Source organism: Neopelma chrysocephalum, unplaced genomic scaffold (assembly GCF_003984885.1).
Source record: "Neopelma chrysocephalum unplaced genomic scaffold, ASM398488v2 Primary Assembly neopelma1_61b, whole genome shotgun sequence".
Classification (NCBI taxonomy): Eukaryota; Metazoa; Chordata; class Aves; order Passeriformes; family Pipridae; genus Neopelma; species Neopelma chrysocephalum.
In genome coordinates, this window is record NW_020897717.1 from 1,388,447 (window position 1) to 1,406,808 (window position 18,362).

Genomic DNA, 18,362 nt, shown 5'->3' on the forward strand with positions numbered 1-18,362 from the left:
TTTTTCTTTTAAAAGTAATGTTTAAATGCTGTATTTTGTGCCTTTTACCTCTCTGAACTTCTTGCACTCACAAAAATAATTGGAACTGCTTTATGAAGAAGTAGCATTTCAACATAGGAGCTGTAGAATATATTGCATAACTCGATTGTTATATATATGCACATATATCTTTCATATAATTTAATAAATCCATATCAATTAACTTTTGTAGGTGCTATATAACTTTAGCACAGGCTTTGGGAATGAACATGGGGGGAGCTCCAGCAGGACCAGCTGGAACTGGTAAAACAGAAACAACGAAAGACATGGGAAAGGCTCTGGGAAAATACGTCGTAGTCTTTAACTGCTCTGATCAAATGGACTTCAGAGGTTTGGGTAGGATTTTCAAAGGTAAGATTTCTTCACATATGATAGAAGAGACTTTAAGAGGTCATTTAGCACATGCCATCAGAGCAGGTTGCTCAGTACCTTATTCATACTGGGTTTTGACTGACTCCAGGGACGGACATTCTGCAGCACCTCTGTTCAAGTGTTTTGACTATGTTAAATTTAACAGTTTTTGTACTTCCACTGACTTGGAATGTCCCACATTGAAATGGGTGTCCATTGTCTTCTCTTCTTCCACTGCACCTCTGAGAAGAGCCTGGCTCTTTTCTCAGTGCCTTCTATTAGTTAGTGATAACAGCAATAGGCTTTTCCCTTAGCTTCCTCTTCAGGCTCAACACATCATGGCGTTATTCTGTTCTAGATAAGGGACTTGAACTTCACGAGGTTTCTGTCATCTCATTTTTCAAAGTTATGGTATTGTATGTATTGAGAAGCAAGGGGCATAAAAAACCTGAAGCTGTGGGTTTATGAAGATATTGCCAATTTGACAGTCAAGGTATTACAATTTTAGAAAATCTTTGTGTGAGAGAATTCATGACAGAATCCCTTTAAAGTGATTTAACCTTAACTGCATGACACTAGTGTACCCTGAATGACTTGCATAAATTATTCGCTTTTAAATAGCTATCTTCCAGTACACATGAAAGAAAACCATTGCTTTACTGATAGTTTAATATCATCTGGAAAAAGATGCTTCTTTTCTCATAAAATGCTGTGAAAGGAAGAGCAGTTCTCCTAGTTGTTACTAAATACATGTTACTTTTCCAAACTTAAATTAGGCAACTGTGAAAATAATGCTTTATGAAAATATTCTTGCTGTTAATATAGTGCTGCTAGATTTCTCTTTCCATTTAATCTTCTTTCTCTATGCTCCTCTCTAACTTCCATAGACATGTCTACACTTTGAACGTTGCTAATATCCTGTACCATTACATGAGAAACTTGTAGTTTAGTGGGGACGTAAAATGGTAATGCTTATGCATAGAGATACATGCTCCAAGTTTTTTCTGTCTTTTGGGATTCAGTTTTATTTAAACCTCTAGTTAGTGTGAAAATAATTTCAATTTTTAATTTTAACCTCTATGATTTATAACAGGCTAGTAAAAAGTAATTTTAAAGCATTGTGAAAGCTGGAAAACCCAAATGAAAATAATAAAAAAGAGGATGTTGTTGTTGTGACAGTTAGGGCTAGTCTTTTGTAGCTCTCAATCACTTATTTTTAATTTTTTTGACTAACAGTACAACTTTTTCCAAATAATTGGATGGTGCTCTACAATAAAAAGCTACATTCACAGAAAGTTCTGGACAAAATATATACCAATTGCCCCAAAATATAAAAATATATTTTTTCAGACTTTGATTCATTTTTAAACCTTGTATATAAATCAACTAATATTAATTCAGATTGATATGGAAATAGTCAGGTGGATTGGAGAAAGATGGGCCTTGACCACGGGACAATAAATAAAACTACTGTTATTTAATTATTTGCAAGAAAAGTAATTTAGGCCAGATATCTCAAATATGCATGGAGAACAACAGATAAGATTTTCTTCTGTCCCTTTTTATAGGTCTTGCCCAGTCCGGATCTTGGGGATGTTTTGACGAATTCAACCGAATTGAATTGCCTGTCTTGTCAGTAGCAGCACAACAAATCTATATTATTTTAACAGCAAGAAAAGAAAAAAAAAAGCAGTTCATTTTTGCTGATGGAGACTGTGTAGATTTAAATCCAGAGTTTGGAATTTTCCTAACTATGGTAAATGTAGTAATAATTACAAAGAAGTGACAAATTATATTATATAGAGGTTAAATGGCAAGGTGAAAATAACCAGTTTTATTAATTAAGTGATGCTGTCACTATAGAATTAGACTAAAATGTTCAACACATAATCTGATTATTCATGAATGGCATGCCTTCATTTTGACTTTAATATTATTGCAAAAGTTCATAATTATGTCTGTTTTAATTAATTATGCAGACTGACAGTTTGACCAAACTCCCAGAATTCTCTGTGCTCACTGAGAGGACTGAAACACTAACACACTTTACAACCTTACCTTGAAATGCTTTAATAGTATTAATGAGAATGATACCTGTGGGGAGGGCGAGGAAAGAACATTCACTTAAAGTAGGAGATACAACAAAGACATTCTTTGGGGACATATGTCTTGACTAATGGGTACTTTACATGAAAATGTAAAAATTCTTCAAGCTCCCAGATACAGAATATTAACATTCAGAGTATGCTGTCTTGTTACCACAGGATTCTTGAGGCTTTATAACACTAATTCCTGTAATCTCATCAGCAGGAAATTTTAAAGTGTATGTTTCCTAACGCCAAGGCTGAAGACAATCCAAGATGACTTTTTGGGAGATTAAAATTTTAATAACTGGTAGACAAGAGTTCTAACTCTGAACTGATCTACGTATTTATACATGCATTTACTGTTATTTTCACTATTGTAAATAATAATGCAGTATGTTTTCTTATATAGAATCCTGGATATGCTGGACGTCAAGAGCTACCAGAAAATCTCAAAATTCAGTTTAGAACCGTTGCAATGATGGTTCCAGATAGACAGGTAAAAATCTTGAATAAACTGAAAGGAAAAATGTGTTTTATTTTGATGACCTGTCTCCTGGAGAAACTAATGGAATTTCTACAAAAAATTGTATTTCAGATAATTATAAGAGTTAAACTTGCAAGTTATGGATTTATTGAAAATGTGGTCTTGGCTAAGAAATTCTTTGTTCTTTATAAACTTTGTGAGGAGCAGCTCACTAAACAGGTAGTGTTATGTATTCCTTTCCTTTTTGTCTTCGTATTTATACAATAAAACCCCATATTTTGGGTTGTACAGATTGTTTTTGAAGCATAACTTTTATGCTTTTTTACAAAATATTGACATAATCTAAAAGTAGTTCAAACAAATATCTCTATAAAATTTTTGAACAAATAGCCATATTAACTCATTAATATGTAGTCACATAGGCACATTAGTTTGTTAAAAATGATAATTTGTGGTTAGTTGCAAATGCATGAGGTTCTCTGCCTAAACATGGCAGCCAGGTAAAAATTATCCCGGTCATGTTGTTTTTCTGTAAGAATTGTCTAGGGCTAGAGTAAGTAGTTGGAAATTGGAAACTGGAAACTACAAAAGAAATGTCTAAAGTTTGATTTAAGTTGCTCATATCCCGATAGCACTGCCTTGCTCTGAAGTTTATGCTTTAAGCTGCCTCAGTTGGAAAGACAGAGTCTTGAATTGAACTATTAGTTTTTTCATCATCATGGCTAGGCTTCGCGAACGAAGATTTGGGAAGGGCTCTACCCACTTTTCTTGCAAGCGCATTGGTGGCTAAAAAGGCCAATACGAGAAAGGCATGTCCGGTTGCAAAAGACACAGCAGAAAGACTCCTTAGAGGGTATATTCTGCAAGGCTCGATTCTTTCTGCGTTGTCTTTTCTCCTCAAGGGTGATCCTGCGTGCTTTCTCAAAAGCATCAGCAGCGTTATAAATGGTGTGTCTCCAGGCCTCCCAATTAGAGGCCAGAGTGGACCAGTTATGGTGATCAATATGCCCGAGGCTGAGTTGTTGCTTCAGGGAGTCCTTGTATCTTTTCTTTGGCGCTCCTCTCTTGCGGCAGCCGGAGGCAAGTTCACCATAAAGCAGGATCTTAGGGAGGCGGTGGTCCTTCATCCTGGAGACATGCCCTGCCCATCGCAGTTGCGTTCTCAGTAACATGGCCTCAATACTTGTAATTGCTGCCTGTTCGAGAACAGATGTATTGGTCACATAGTCTGACCAGTGGATGTTCAGGATTGTACGGAGGCAGCGTTGATGGAAGCGTTCTAGGAGACGCAGGTGGTGGCGGTAGATGACCCATGATTCGGAACCATATAAAAGAGTAGACAGCACTATGGCTCTGTAAACACTGATCTTGGTACTTTTCTTCAAGTGTTTATTACGCCATACTCGTTTATGGAGTTTTCCAAAAGCACTATATGCCTTCGCTAACCTATTGTCTATCTCCCCATCAATCTTACCATCTGAGGAGATGAGGCTGCCTAGGTAATTAAACTGTTGGACTGAATTGAGTTCTGATTGGCTGATGGTGATGTGGGGATGATGGAAGACTTCCTGAGGTGCAGGCTGATGGAGAACTTCTGTCTTCTTTAAGCTGACTTCCAGCCCAAAGAGCTCAGCAGCATCTGCAAAGCAGGATGTTAAACGCTGCACAGCTGCTTCTGTGTGGGCAACAAGGGCAGCGTCATCAGCATAGAGCAGCTCCCGGACAAGATGGTTTAGGGTCTTAGTATGGGCCTTCAGTCGCCTTAGGTTGAATAGGCTTCCATCAGTACGATATCGAATGTAGATACCATCCTGATCATCGAGGTCTGCCGTGGCCCTTTGGAGCATCACACTGAAAAAGACTGTGAATAGGGTAGGAGCGAGAACGCAGCCTTGTTTCACACCATTCTTTATTAGAAAGGGCTCAGAAAGTGTGTTGCCATATCTGACTTGGCCGTGCTGATCCTCATGAAGTGAGATGATCATTTTAAGGAACTTGGGGGGACAACCTAAACGTTCCAAAATCTGCCACAGACCTTTTCTGCTCACAGTATCGAAAGCCTTGGTGAGGTCGACAAAGGTTACATAGAGACCTTTGTTCTGTTCCCTACACTTTTCTTGCAGTTGTCTGAGAACAAATATCATGTCTGTGGTGCTCCTGTTGGCTCTGAAGCCACACTGACTTTCAGGTAGAGTTTCTTCTGCTAGAACCCTGCTATACAGAGCTATAAAATAATTGCTATGTGGCATTATAAATTGTGAAATCAATAAATTTAAATTAGAAAAGAAAAACCTTTTAACACACACCACCACACCCTCCTCCCTTTCTCCCTCCATCCCCCCAACCTTCCTGAAAACAATCTTATTATCCTTCATTTGTTTGAATAGAATAATTCCTAAACAACAGCAACAATTCCTATTTTAGCTACTTTTTCTGGGTAGGACAACTATACTATACAATATGGAAATAAAGCTTGATATACTGATGAAATGAAGCTAGAGAATTTGTTACTGATGCATAAGCCTTCTACCATGCTCTAGGTCCATTATGACTTTGGTCTGAGGAATATCCTCTCAGTACTGAGGACTCTTGGAACTCAAAAGAGGGCCAGGCCAGATGACACTGAATTAAGTATTGTTATGAGAGGGCTAAGAGATATGAATCTTTCTAAGCTGGTAAGAATCTAATTTAATGTTTTAGCATCATTTAAAGGCAAGCCTACTGGATTTTTCATGGATTTTGTGTTAGAATAGAAAAAATCTCAAGCATCCTGTTCTTTAGAAATTGAAACATGATAATCTTCATGTTATCATTAAACAGCAAAGAGATCTTATTAGACTTGTAAACAGTGCTCAGTGTGCAAAGGTTCAAATAGATTAATAGTGGCTTACCTGTGTATGAGACTTTTTATGTACTGACTTGTGTGCAGACTGATTACCATAACTAAATTTAATAATGAATATCCATGGAATTAGACTTTTAAAGATTTATTTACAGATAGGATGTTCTTTCCAATATATGCTGGAAGTGTTTTACAAATCAATTTTACAACTAGATTCCAGTGTCTACTCAGTGGCAAATTTCCTTCAGTTTTGAATTTATATTTTGTGTGGCATGTGAATGACATTTTCAAAATGCTATTTTTGTAATAAGCTGTCCTGTTGGCTGTCTGTAAGCATCTGTATTTAGAAAATACATTCTTACTACTTATTCTTTTAAAACAGAGACTAATTTTGGTTAAAAAATTCTTTGGATAACTGTACTTTCTTTAACTGCTTAATAAATTTTTTTGTTTCAGATAGATGAAGATGAACCTTTGTTTCTTAGTCTTATCAATGATCTCTTTCCGGGGATACAGTTAGACAGTAGCACTTATGCTGAGCTTCAGACTGCAGTAGCTCATCAGGTTGAAGAGGCAGGATTGGTTAATCATCCACCGTGGAATCTTAAGCTTGTTCAGGTAAATTTTTTTTCTGAAACGTTTTTCGGAAACAGGAGTCAGAACAACATGTTGGTTGTTAAACCACTGTCTCACTCAAAACTGCACATCTAGTATGGGAAAAAATGAAGGTTGTATGTGTAAGATCTATGCAAGTGACTCACTGTGGTGCCTGTAGGTCTTCTTCCTGTACTGATTATAAGCCTTTATCTGGCTTGCAGAGGAAGAACCATATAAGCTTCATCTTACAAGCTGCTGGCATCCAGGAGAACTATCACTGTTTTGATCCCTTCAGTTCCTTCAACAGGAGATACTTGTATAGGCAGACCCTGACACTTCCGTAGCAAGCCTAATGCTAATATTAAAAGACAAACAGAAAATTCAGTAAAGAACTCTTCTGAAACTAAACTCAAATACAGTCCTGGAGAAAGTGCAGTCCCTATGTTTATTTCATATACTCAGGTATTTTAGCACTAGTGATGAATCATACTTCTGTTGCATTAATGTTTTGCTACTATTCCTTTTTTCATTTGAATAATATGAAAAATACTTTTTAAAATCTGGTAAAACTATTTTCAGTTGCTTTGAAAAGTTTAGGTAAGATTTAGTCCTGTAAACTGTTTATAGTAGACTTTCTTGATGCTTAGAAGATTAGAATGTTATGTACTATTCCACAAAACACTAAAATTCAGCAAATGCATGCTGAGTTTAATTCTGAGCATATAATTTGTATGTCTGGTATATTTTTCATCACTCCTAAGTGCAAGCAAAAATCTTTTTAAAGCATATATTTGTTTTATTTTATTTTGATTTTTTAATTGAAATATTTTGATTTTGTTAATAGTTGTATGAAACTTCTCTAGTACGTCATGGGTTGATGACACTTGGACCTAGTGGATCTGGAAAAACAATGGTCATAACTGTATTAATGAAAGCACTCACAGAATGTGGCCAACCTCATAGGGAAATGCGAATGAACCCCAAAGCTATTACTGCTCCTCAAATGTTTGGAAAACTAGATGCTGCAACTAATGATTGGACAGATGGAATCTTTTCTACACTGTGGAGGAAAACACTGAAAACCAAAAAGGGTATATAAATACTTTGTGCTTGGTATCATAAAAATACATCTGGAATGATATATTGAAAAAAGTGTATTGAATTTGCAAATGTGGTGAAGTTCCCTGTTGAGGGAAACTATAGAGAACATAGATGAGGTTACAGTTCACTTCTTAAGAAGGGCAACAGTTTAAAAATTTATTATTTAAGTAGTATATCTACATTAAAAAATTGATGATTTTCTTGCCGCTTCAATTCTACAGTGCAGATGTGTTATTTGGAAACTAATAAATTATAGTTTAGATTTACTTGTACTAATGGCACTATCTTTAAAATAATGTTTATCCTGTGGTTTTTGACACATTGATTACCCAGTTTTATGTTTCAATATTTTATTATTGGAATACTGAATTCTTTTTCACAGAGTTTCATTTGTATCTGAAAAAATAAAAATACTTACATTAAAGAAAGAGAATTCTTCTAGAGAACCTTCCTGGAAGGAGGTTAATTTTAAAATTGAATTTTCTATATTGGAAACGTATATGTTTTTTCTTGGAAATTGGAAATTTTGTATATTCCAAATGAAGATAAAATTTGCTTGCAAAAATTTAGGTATTTTCATCTGTATTTCAAAATAAAAGGAAAGTAACTAGATTTTAAGAATGGATGAGTGATCATAGATTTCATTAACTTGGGTGGGATCTGTGAATATTCAATGCCTTTTGTTTAGTTGCCCAAATAACCCTTATTTTAGTGGCAAAATGAGAAATTTTCCATCTTCCCTGTGCTGCTGGAGCACAGGTGGGGCAGGAGAAGGAAGAGTTCGATTATGTTGGGAGGAAAGAAGTTGAGTCCAGAGGAAGAAAAGGGAGTGGGGGAAAGGTGTTTTAGGTGTTTGTCTTTGTTTCTCATCATCCAAATCTATGTCATTTGCAATAAAATAATTTTTGCCAAGCCGAGTCTGTTTTGCCCATGACAGCAGGCAAATGATCTACCTGTCTTTATCTCAACACACAAACATTTTCACCTTATGTCCCTCGGTCCTGTTGAGGACGGGGAAAGAGAGAGTAGAGCAGTTTCTGTTTGGCAGCCAGCCAGGGTAACAAATATTCAACATTATAAAGATATATTTGTGCCCTTACTTGCTACTAATAATTTCAAATATAGTTCCTTACCTAAATATGCAATTTATTCAGTAATGAGCATCCATGGAGATGGCAGAAACTACAATAAATAAAATAAATTTTTGTACATTTAAGTTCTAGACCATCTTTTGTAAACTTATTTTCTTGCTATTTCAGCTTGATGGTATGAACTATATCTCTTTTGATTATTTTTTCCAGGTGAAAATATATTTCTGATTTTAGATGGTCCTGTAGATGCAATCTGGATTGAGAATTTAAATTCAGTTTTGGATGATAACAAGACCCTCACTCTAGCAAATGGGGATCGAATTCCTATGTCTCCTACATGTAAACTGTTATTTGAGGTCCACAACATTGAGAATGCCTCTCCAGCAACAGTTTCTCGAATGGGTATGGTCTTCATCAGTTCTTCTGTCCTCAACTGGAAACCAATATTGCAAGTAAGATAATCATTGCTGGCTGCTTCTAGTTTTACCTTGCTATATATTTTATACAGAATTTTACCTTGTTATACATTTTATATATTGGGGATGTTTTTTCCAGGCATGGCTGAAGAAACGTTCTGCTCAAGAAGCTGAAGTTTTGCAAAGTTTGTATGATAGAATCTTTGAACCAGCATATACATATATGAAACTAAACCTTAATCCAAAAATGGAGCTTCTGGAATGTAACTACATAATGCAGGTAAAACAGATACAGTATGAATTTGTATGAATTGACTGACAATCTTAAATGTGCAGAATTAGCAAAGCGAACATTCGATAGCAACAAAACTTAATTTCAATGTTTCCTGACAAAGAAAAGCTCAAACTCAATATTTGTTTCTTGGGCAATATAAAAGGAATGGTTAGAGTTGTGCAGAAGAAAATTTTACTTCTCTTTATCGTTTCATACCTAGGCTAGTCTTCAAATGACAGGAATTTGTAAGCTTCAGTAAATTTTCAGAAGCATATGTTTAATAAGCAAGTGGACTCAGTCCAGTACTTTTAATACCAAAAAAATTGTGATAAGGGTCAGTGTAACCCTACTGGTAGTGTTAGCAGAGGGAGAGAATCTTTTTATCTCCAGATGTAATAGATGTTATTCTGTCCATCAGCTCATCCAAGGTCAATGTAGTAATTTTTGCCTCTCCCTTCTTATAGTTGGAATGCTATCTTGAGTGAGTCGAAATTATATCAGTGATTTATTAATAATAAAAATATGTGGCAGATTTTGCAAGACTGTAATTCCTGTACTGCATGTCTCCAGCTGATTTGTTAATGAGTTTGTTGTCATCTGCAGATTCTAAGTCTCCAGACTTTTCATTTGTCCATGTAATCTCGGTTTCATATTTACACACATAAAAAATTCAGTAGTGCCCTTGAATAAGAGGCTAGACAAGATCATGTTCTGGATAACACTTCAATTTAGTATTGGGTGAAAATTGGCTAGTTTAATATCTTTTTGTTGTACTTTAGACAGTCAGCTTCAGATTTTCTAGGTTGTGAAGTATTTTGCTGTAAATTAATAGCCACAGTAAATGCTGCAAAGCTTAATTGTGCAGTAGCAAATGGATATCTATAGAATTATAGATATAGAATGTATCTATAGGATTGAAGTCCACAGGCAGAAACTATGTAATTTACCACTTTCTGATGATAGGTTGACATGCTACGCACAACATTTTTGGGTGATATATTGTTTTTCCTCTATATTTGTTATCTGTGAAACCTGACTGAATTGAGCTTGTCTTCATGGAATACTTTTTCTATGATTAAAAGTTTCTATGTTATTTTTGATTAGCGCTTGTTAGGAAGTGTCAGCAAATTAGTGCTCTGCTCATACTGCTTGGTCAAGGAAATATTTCCCAGATTTAAGCTGTATTGAATGTTTCTTCTTGTGAATGAAAATCTCTAGTACATTTCTGTCCCACGTGTGACAGAATAATTAAGTCTTAAGGGGTCTCCATGCTGGGGTTACCTAAGAGCCAGTGAGACCAGAGCTTTTATCCCGCTTGAAAAGAATCTTTACATTCCAGTTTTGCCATAAATGATCTATATGCAGAAGCCCTGTACCTTTTCAGCCTCTTGATTGGTTTGGTCTTACGTCTCTATTAATTGTAGGATTCAGGACATGCTTTTGTTTAAGTTCAGATCTTTTCAAAATTTACAACCAAATCAAACCCGTTGCATCTAGCAGACTTGTGTTTCAGTTCTGACGTTCAGTTTTGGACATTCACCCAAACATGCACATGGATCCAATTATCTTCCATTTGTTAGCATTCACAATTTAAGCTGCCTATTCACCTATAATAGTTTTATGATGGTTTTATATAGAAGTGACCTCACCCTTGCTTTCCTCCTTGTAATTTCCACTAACTTTCTAACATTTTACCATCCTCTGGCCCACTTCATTAGGTAGACAAATATAATTTACCTTAGGAGATTCAATACAGTTTTTTTTGTTTAGGGTTGTCCTGCCTTACAAGTCAATTCCAAAAGTGATTAAACTTGTAGCTAAAGGAGATCTGATTGATATAGCCTGCATGAAGGATCAAAGGTGTTTGACATAGTTCTTTACCAGGGATTTACATGAAAGCTAAACAGTCATAGCAGAAGATAGGAGATTCATTTCTAGATAAATAACCTATTAGAAGATATGAAATGTGTGATTGGATTATGAGTTCTTAGGAAGGGCAGAGGTTATCACTGATCCTGATTCACCTTTGCTGGGATCAGTACTGTTCAAAATGTTCATAAACAATTCAGAAAAGTTTTAGGTGAAGAAGTTGATTGATGATACTAGATTATTCAGGGTAGTAAGGACAAAACATCTAACCATGAAGAACTGTAGACAGACTTTATGACACTGAATAAATAGGTAATAAAATGGCAAATGAAATTGCGTGAAGATAAGCATGAAGGGGTTCACACAGGGAGAAAACAACTGTTCAAAGCCATGAATAGCAGACCTATGGAACATCTTGCTAAAGGTTGTTATAGACAATAAAAGCTTATGTAATGCTCAAGACCACTCTTGATATTTTCAGGGTGGAAAAAACCATAGAGGATTACTAAAAAGAAAAAACTTATATCATTCAGAATGTCAAAAGCTGAAGAGAGTACCAACAGGAAGTACTACACCCAGCACCACCACGAGCCAAGAGTTTTTTCTTTACTTTTACTCTTCTCCACTTTCGGTCACTATTGCACATGAGATACTGGGCAAGCGGAAGTTTTCATCTGAACTTTTGCCTTTTATGTGTGTCTTTTTGTGTCAGTTTAATTCCTCTTTTTTTTTTCCTTCAAAAACTTGTTACAGAATATTACCAAGACCCAAAACATCTTTGGAAATTTTGAACTCAAGCTTGTATTTGAGCGAACAAAAAGATTTTGTTCAGATAAACTGGAACACAGCCTGTCCTGGAAAAAAATTAGATAAATCAATTGTCTTCTAAAGAAAAAGACTGACATTGTTTTAACATTATGAAGCATTATTAATACTGACTGATCAAAAATATTCTAACTACTTATGTCCGTTAGACTGCATTGAAAGTATGTGTTACTGCATTACTTCCCACTTCAAGTATGAGATCCAAGATAGCATAAAGAATACTAATTCCAAGAGCTGACTGAAATCAGCTTCACTGCTAAAAGGACATATTTTGAAGCAATGTGCTGGACACTACCTTATATAGAAAGGGAGTACAAATTATATTCTCAAAGACAGTCAAGCATCTGACTTCATGAGCAACATCACAGAGTTATAGACAGCAAGTTACTAGTCTTCTGCAATCTGGACTCTAGTTCCTTAGAAACAGAGTGAAGCAATCTAACATTCAGTATTTTAATCTGTTTTTTTTAAAAGCACAAAATAGAAGTTAATATGATAGATGCATTATTTGACCATAACTGAGATAAATACATCAGACAGATGCTGAAAATGGCAAGGCTCCACCTACTCTTGGAGTTCTGAATATTATAAAATCCCTTAAAAAGCTGTTTTGTTACCCTAGCTCTTAAATAACGTTTATTATACAGGCATAATTTCAAAGGGCAGCTGATGATCAAATTACTTCAGTATGTTGAAAATTTTATCCAGTTTTATATAGATATATTTAATAAATTTTATTGGGTTTGTAGTTCTGAATTTTGTGTTATTCCTTTGTAATCTGTATTGATTTAATGTTTTAATAGATATAAAAAATGCATGTGCATACATATATATGGAAATAAAAAGTGATTATGTAATAGTTTCTTAAGGCATATTTTAAAATATTTTCAGTCTATTAATCTTCTGGAGGGCTTGATTTCACCAAAGGAAGGAAGTAATCCAGTTCGTCTGCAAAAATTGTTCTGCTTTGCAATAATGTGGAGTTTAGGTGCCCTTCTGGAGTTGGATAGTAGAGATAAACTTGAAGCCTTCATTAGAGCTCATGATAACAAATTAGACTTACCGAAAATCCCCCGTGGCAGCAGTCAAACGATGTATGAATTTTATGTTTCTGAGCAAGGTAAGAAAAATCACTAACATTCTTTTTTATACTGTTGGTTTAAAACTCTATTACTCCTTCAGTCCTTATTATACAGCCATATGAGTGGAGTTTTTTTGGTAACTGTGTAGTACCAGCACCTCTTGGATGTAAGAAGTCAGGAACGAGATAAAGTGCTCATTACTAGCATTTTCTTATTTCTTTTGTTTTTAGTTTCATTGATACAGGTTACTTTTCTATTAACTTAAACATCCTACAATTTTTAGATAATTTATCCTTAGGCTGGTTTAGTCAAACTTAATATTAATCTTATGTTTAATTTTCTCACAGCTAGTAGTTTTTGTTAAAAGAATAAAATTTGATTTTAATTCTATTTAGTAATTATTATTTATCCACATCCAATAATCAATTGTAAATCTTACAGATTATAAAACTATAAGACTGGTGAGATATTTTGAAAACTGTGATTCTTGATATTTTGGATAGTGTGCTATTTTCCAGAACAAATTTTTTAGTTTAAATACCCCACACAACCAATGCTATAGAAAACTTATAACTATGCCAGACTATGTCCTCCCCTGAATACATCGATTTCTCTCTTATCCAAATTCACTTCTTTTTTTTTTTTTGCCAACAATGTTGTTTTAGTGTACACATGTGCAATCCATACTCTGATGTTCTGTAATTTTTCACCAGCAGTGTGAGAATTAGTTTCTAGATAAATATTGTTTTGGGGTTTTTATTTAGATATGTATATATAAATTTAAGAAATATGTCTGTATTTGGTAGGATTGTGGAGTAATTAGGAGTCATGACTAAGTTCGTCCTTTGTTACATGCCTTTTAGCTGGATTTGAAAAATTTTATCCCTTTTTATATTTTGTAGTATTTTACCCATAACATATATTTTTAAAATTATTATGCTAACAAGATATTTATCATGACCAAAATGTGAGATATTTTCTTTTGTTTGTTTGTTTGTTTGTTTGTTTTTGATTTTGTTTTTTGTTGTTGTTGTTTGTTTTTGTTTTTATTGTCCTTTCAGGTAACTGGGAGCACTGGAGTAAAAGAGTCCAGGAATACGTTTATCCAACAGATCATGTCCCAGACTATGCATCTATTCTGGTTCCGAATGTTGATAATACCAGAACTCAGTTTTTGATAGACATAATTGCAAAACAAAAGAAAGTAAGTACAGGATTAGTTACTTAAGTATATACCTACTATATGAAATAAATAGGAAGTTACTTATAAAGTAACTGTGTGTTGAAATATTCTTCATGTTCTTGGTCTCTAGTAATTTCTTCCTGGATGTATCATTATCTATGTGTTGCTTTATTTTTAGTTTCTTAACATGAGTTCTCCGTACTTTTTTCTGTGCACGGACAAAACTTTCAAAATACCCTTTTTATAAAATAATTTTTATCATAAAAGTTTGCCTTCAACAACCTATCACTTTTCTCAGAGAAAGATAGAAAACTATGTTCGTAGTCTTTACATCATATTCATTTTTTGGATTTGTACTTTCTAGAACAGGGAAACAAGGTAAATAAATTTCACAAGGCAGTTCACTTAAGATCTGTAATTTCTAACCTTTTTCCTCACACTAGGAAAGCTGTAGTTAATAGCAGTTAAGTGCAGTTAATAGCACAAATGTAGAAGAGGAGAGAACAGTGCTGGGAAGAAGGACACATGTCAAAAAGGATACCTATAGCCCAAACAAATTGTAGAAATTTTATATTCCAATTAGATGTCAGAAGTTACTTTCCATTACAAAGGAAGCCACCTTAGGGTCATCCACTAAAAGAGACTGCTGCAGTGAATATATTGGAAACTGGAAGAAGTGAGGCAAATGGAAGAAAATCTTGCTTCTTCCTTTCTCTTTTGACTCTGTAAATAATTTTCTTGGAGAATCTGTGTGAGATGAAAAACACATGAAACACATACTGTATCACTGCATATGGAGTCACAGGAAAAACCCATCAGAAAATATATCATTTAAAAGTAGACACAGAGACTAATCCTTTCTCTAAAATAGATCTGTTATGCATATATAATTATAAGGTTTTGTACTACTTATGTGATTTAAATATCTGTTACAGGCTGTTTTGCTTATAGGAGAACAGGGAACTGCAAAGACAGTCATGATTAAGGGATATATGAAGAGATATGACCCAGAAGAGCACTTGTCAAAATCTTTAAATTTTTCATCTGCCACGGAACCATTTATGTTTCAGGTAAAAGTATAGATTTTAAGCAATCTTGTATATAATTTCCTTGCTAATTGTATAAAGTGTACTTCATTCTGATGATAAGTGATTTAGGATTAAAGTCTAAAGTATCTTTTTCATCTAAGTAACTTCAACATTTCAGAAAATTCTATTAAAAATGAATGAAATATAGCCACTGACATAGAGATACATATATCCATGATTACTGTGTGCATTTTTTGTTGAAGACCTTTTCTTTTTAGATTTTTGGTTATACTTCATTTTTTTTCCTGTTTCTTTAGTATACAACTATATTTTTTATAAGCAGCTTTCAACTTACAAATGATTTTATTTTTCCTCAGCTCAGGAGCGACTACAGCATCAGAAATTCAATCTTTAAGGACCTCTAGCAAAACAACTTTTGTAGAAATTTCTCTTTCCCAATGTAACTGGTAAAAATCCATATAAGTAGAGGCAAAATCTGTAGATAGTTTGGTTTTTTTCAAGTGATCAAAAGCATCATTTATATCACTGTGCTATGATATGATACTACTGATTTGCTAAGATGTGATCCTGTAAGTTGAATTGGCTTCATTACCAATTCAATGCAATGAATTCATGATGACAAGCCTCCACTAGGATAAAGAAATGATTTTGGAATATTTCTAGATTGAAAAATCTGCTCGCGGAACAGGTCTTGCAAACTCCATCCCAAAATCAAACATATTTTTTAAGAAGCTAATGTAAATTTTATTAAGAAAATGATGAAAAGTAATGGATTAAACATTTATTTTTAAAAAATACCAAACTCAAAGAATGTCTGCTCAGCTGTTCTCAGCAGGTATTCTATGTATAAGATCTTTGGCCATGGTTTGTATCAACTGGATGGCAGAATAAGACGGTCATCCTTTCATGCATACAAGATTTGTTGAACAGTCAGTATTTCTGTCTTGGTGTCCTTTACTTAGTTTATTATGGGTCCCCAGAACATTACTGTCTTGCAAACAAACTGCAGGCTTCCTTATCTCTGGTACAGAGAGTCTGTGAAAGGATCTTAGTATGTCTTGTCTCTGCTGCAGTCCTGTATTACCTCAGAAGATATGCTCCCTCTTAGCAGCTAGCTAGCTGAATACATAGTTCACTCAGCTGATTTCCAAGAGAGAGATGTAGCAGAAAAAACAGTTGAAATCCTTCTAAGCACTTGAAAGGGTTACACTCAAAATATTTTTTTTTTAATTTTGAGTCATCATTCTGAGGATATTTGAAAGATTGCATGATTTTGGATGCATTAGATGTGTTACAAAGTTTTTGATTTCTTATGTAATCACTTAGTTTCTCTTTTTCACCTTAACCATATATTTTCTATATGCCTTTAAAATACTCAGCTAATATATTGTTGTAAAAACAGGACAAAAACATTGGACAAAACTTATATCTATTTTCTGTTTCTAAAATGCTGTTAATACTTCTGTCTTTATGACAGCACATGCCACATTACTCATATAGGATGACATTTGTGCTTTTAGAGAGAAAAACCTATTTGTCTAAGGAAAACATCTGCTGCCTTGTAAGGTGTTTTTTCTGTAATTGCTTATGTATCTTTAGAAAGGCTGTAGAGCTGTAGAACTTTGAAGAAACATTTCAATTGTATATCAGTGTTACTTGTTTATTGCATTCAGCTTCTTGCCACCAAAATATTAAAATTCTGCATTACATCACTCACAAGACATCTGGGAAATCATTGTGAAAGGACTCTAAGTTGCCTGTGTATGGTCTGCTGTTGTATTGCAAATATAAAACAATTGATATTAGAGGAACAATAATGTTGATAATGAAATAATAATTTCTAAGTTTGAAATCTTTTTAAAAACTTCTCTGCTAACCAGAAGGTTGCAGGACAGGAACTGGATTCCTTAGGAATTGGGTTCCTTAATCATAGAATTAAAGGTGAAACTGCTTACAAACAGAGGGAATCACTGGATAAGAACTGTAGCAGAAAGCAGAAACACACTTTTCAACAATGCATTTTAAATATTGTTGCTTTAGATGCAAAATGAGGATTTTCTTTTCTTTTTTAGAGGACAATAGAGAGTTATGTGGACAAACGTGTTGGAAGTACTTATGGACCTCCTGGAGGCAGAAAAATGACTATTTTTATTGATGATATCAATATGCCGTTTATCAATGAATGGGGAGATCAGGTAAACTGGTTTTTAACATATACAACTTATTCTCAAATTGTTGTGCTTTTTATATACATACACACGGAAATCAGTGGACTTCTTAATATTTTAATTAACTGTTAATTATTGGAAATGCTTTCTAATTATGATACACTGACAAAAAAAGAAAAGAGAGCAAATTAGAGTTACTGAAGGGACATGCACAATAATGGTACCATATTTTACATAATCTCCTCTTCCTCATTTTTGTAAGTCTAAATAAAAAGCATCCGTGTACTAAAGTAGCATATTATTACTTTCAAGATTGACACTAATTTGAAAACACTAGTAAAAAAACTTTCAGTGAAATGTAATTGTGATACTTTGGAGAAAGAAATAAAGGCTGTGAAAAATTCAAGGGTAACACATTGGCTTTTAATAAGCCCATCTACAGTTTGGTCGTGTAGTATCTATATGCTTTTGGAGAACAGGCAAAAGTCTTTCACAGTTTCTTCCTGTAGTAAGTCTGAAGTACTTGAAGTCCATGATGTTAGGTCTTCTGAAATGTCTATTCTAATATAAAGACCAAATATGCTTACTATGACTTTTTAAAATTTGCTCAGAGTAAATAACAAAAGAGGAACCTGAGGCCTCTGCACTTTTGAATGTTCAGTCTCTCTGCCTTCTGTGAAGCTCACAGTGTGTGTTAAGGCTGCTGATAGCATTGAGTGGGTTTGTTAACAGCATGATTAGTAGGTCTGGTTGTGAGAGTGGGCCCGGGCATGTATTTAAGTAGCAGTATGGATTTAGGTGGGTCTCTGTGGACTGAATAGTTCCTCTTCTTCACTTTAGAAAGCTGGTTTTGTAAAATGGAGGCCAAGCGTGAGTTTTTAGTATCTCTGAAGTGGAACCCGAC

At 34.4% G+C, this 18,362-nt stretch overlaps 1 protein-coding gene across 3 annotated transcripts in view; it reads left to right on the top strand.

Moving 5' to 3' along the window:
- DNAH8 (dynein axonemal heavy chain 8) overlaps positions 1-18,362 on the top strand; it is a 134,197-nt gene that overhangs the window by 61,161 nt on the left and 54,674 nt on the right. For 2 of the 3 annotated variants that reach the window (XM_027682007.1, XM_027682008.1), the window contains exons 44-56: positions 212-390; positions 1,959-2,146; positions 2,887-2,973; positions 3,073-3,180; positions 5,502-5,636; positions 6,260-6,421; positions 7,245-7,491; positions 8,803-9,044; positions 9,148-9,288; positions 12,868-13,096; positions 14,120-14,262; positions 15,177-15,311; positions 17,363-17,485. In XM_027682007.1, coding sequence (XP_027537808.1) covers positions 212-390; positions 1,959-2,146; positions 2,887-2,973; positions 3,073-3,180; positions 5,502-5,636; positions 6,260-6,421; positions 7,245-7,491; positions 8,803-9,044; positions 9,148-9,288; positions 12,868-13,096; positions 14,120-14,262; positions 15,177-15,311; positions 17,363-17,485 — 2,119 coding nt within the window. The remainder of the gene's footprint in view (positions 1-211; positions 391-1,958; positions 2,147-2,886; positions 2,974-3,072; positions 3,181-5,501; positions 5,637-6,259; positions 6,422-7,244; positions 7,492-8,802; positions 9,045-9,147; positions 9,289-12,867; positions 13,097-14,119; positions 14,263-15,176; positions 15,312-17,362; positions 17,486-18,362) is intronic. The other variant, XM_027682009.1, reaches the window with a different exon arrangement.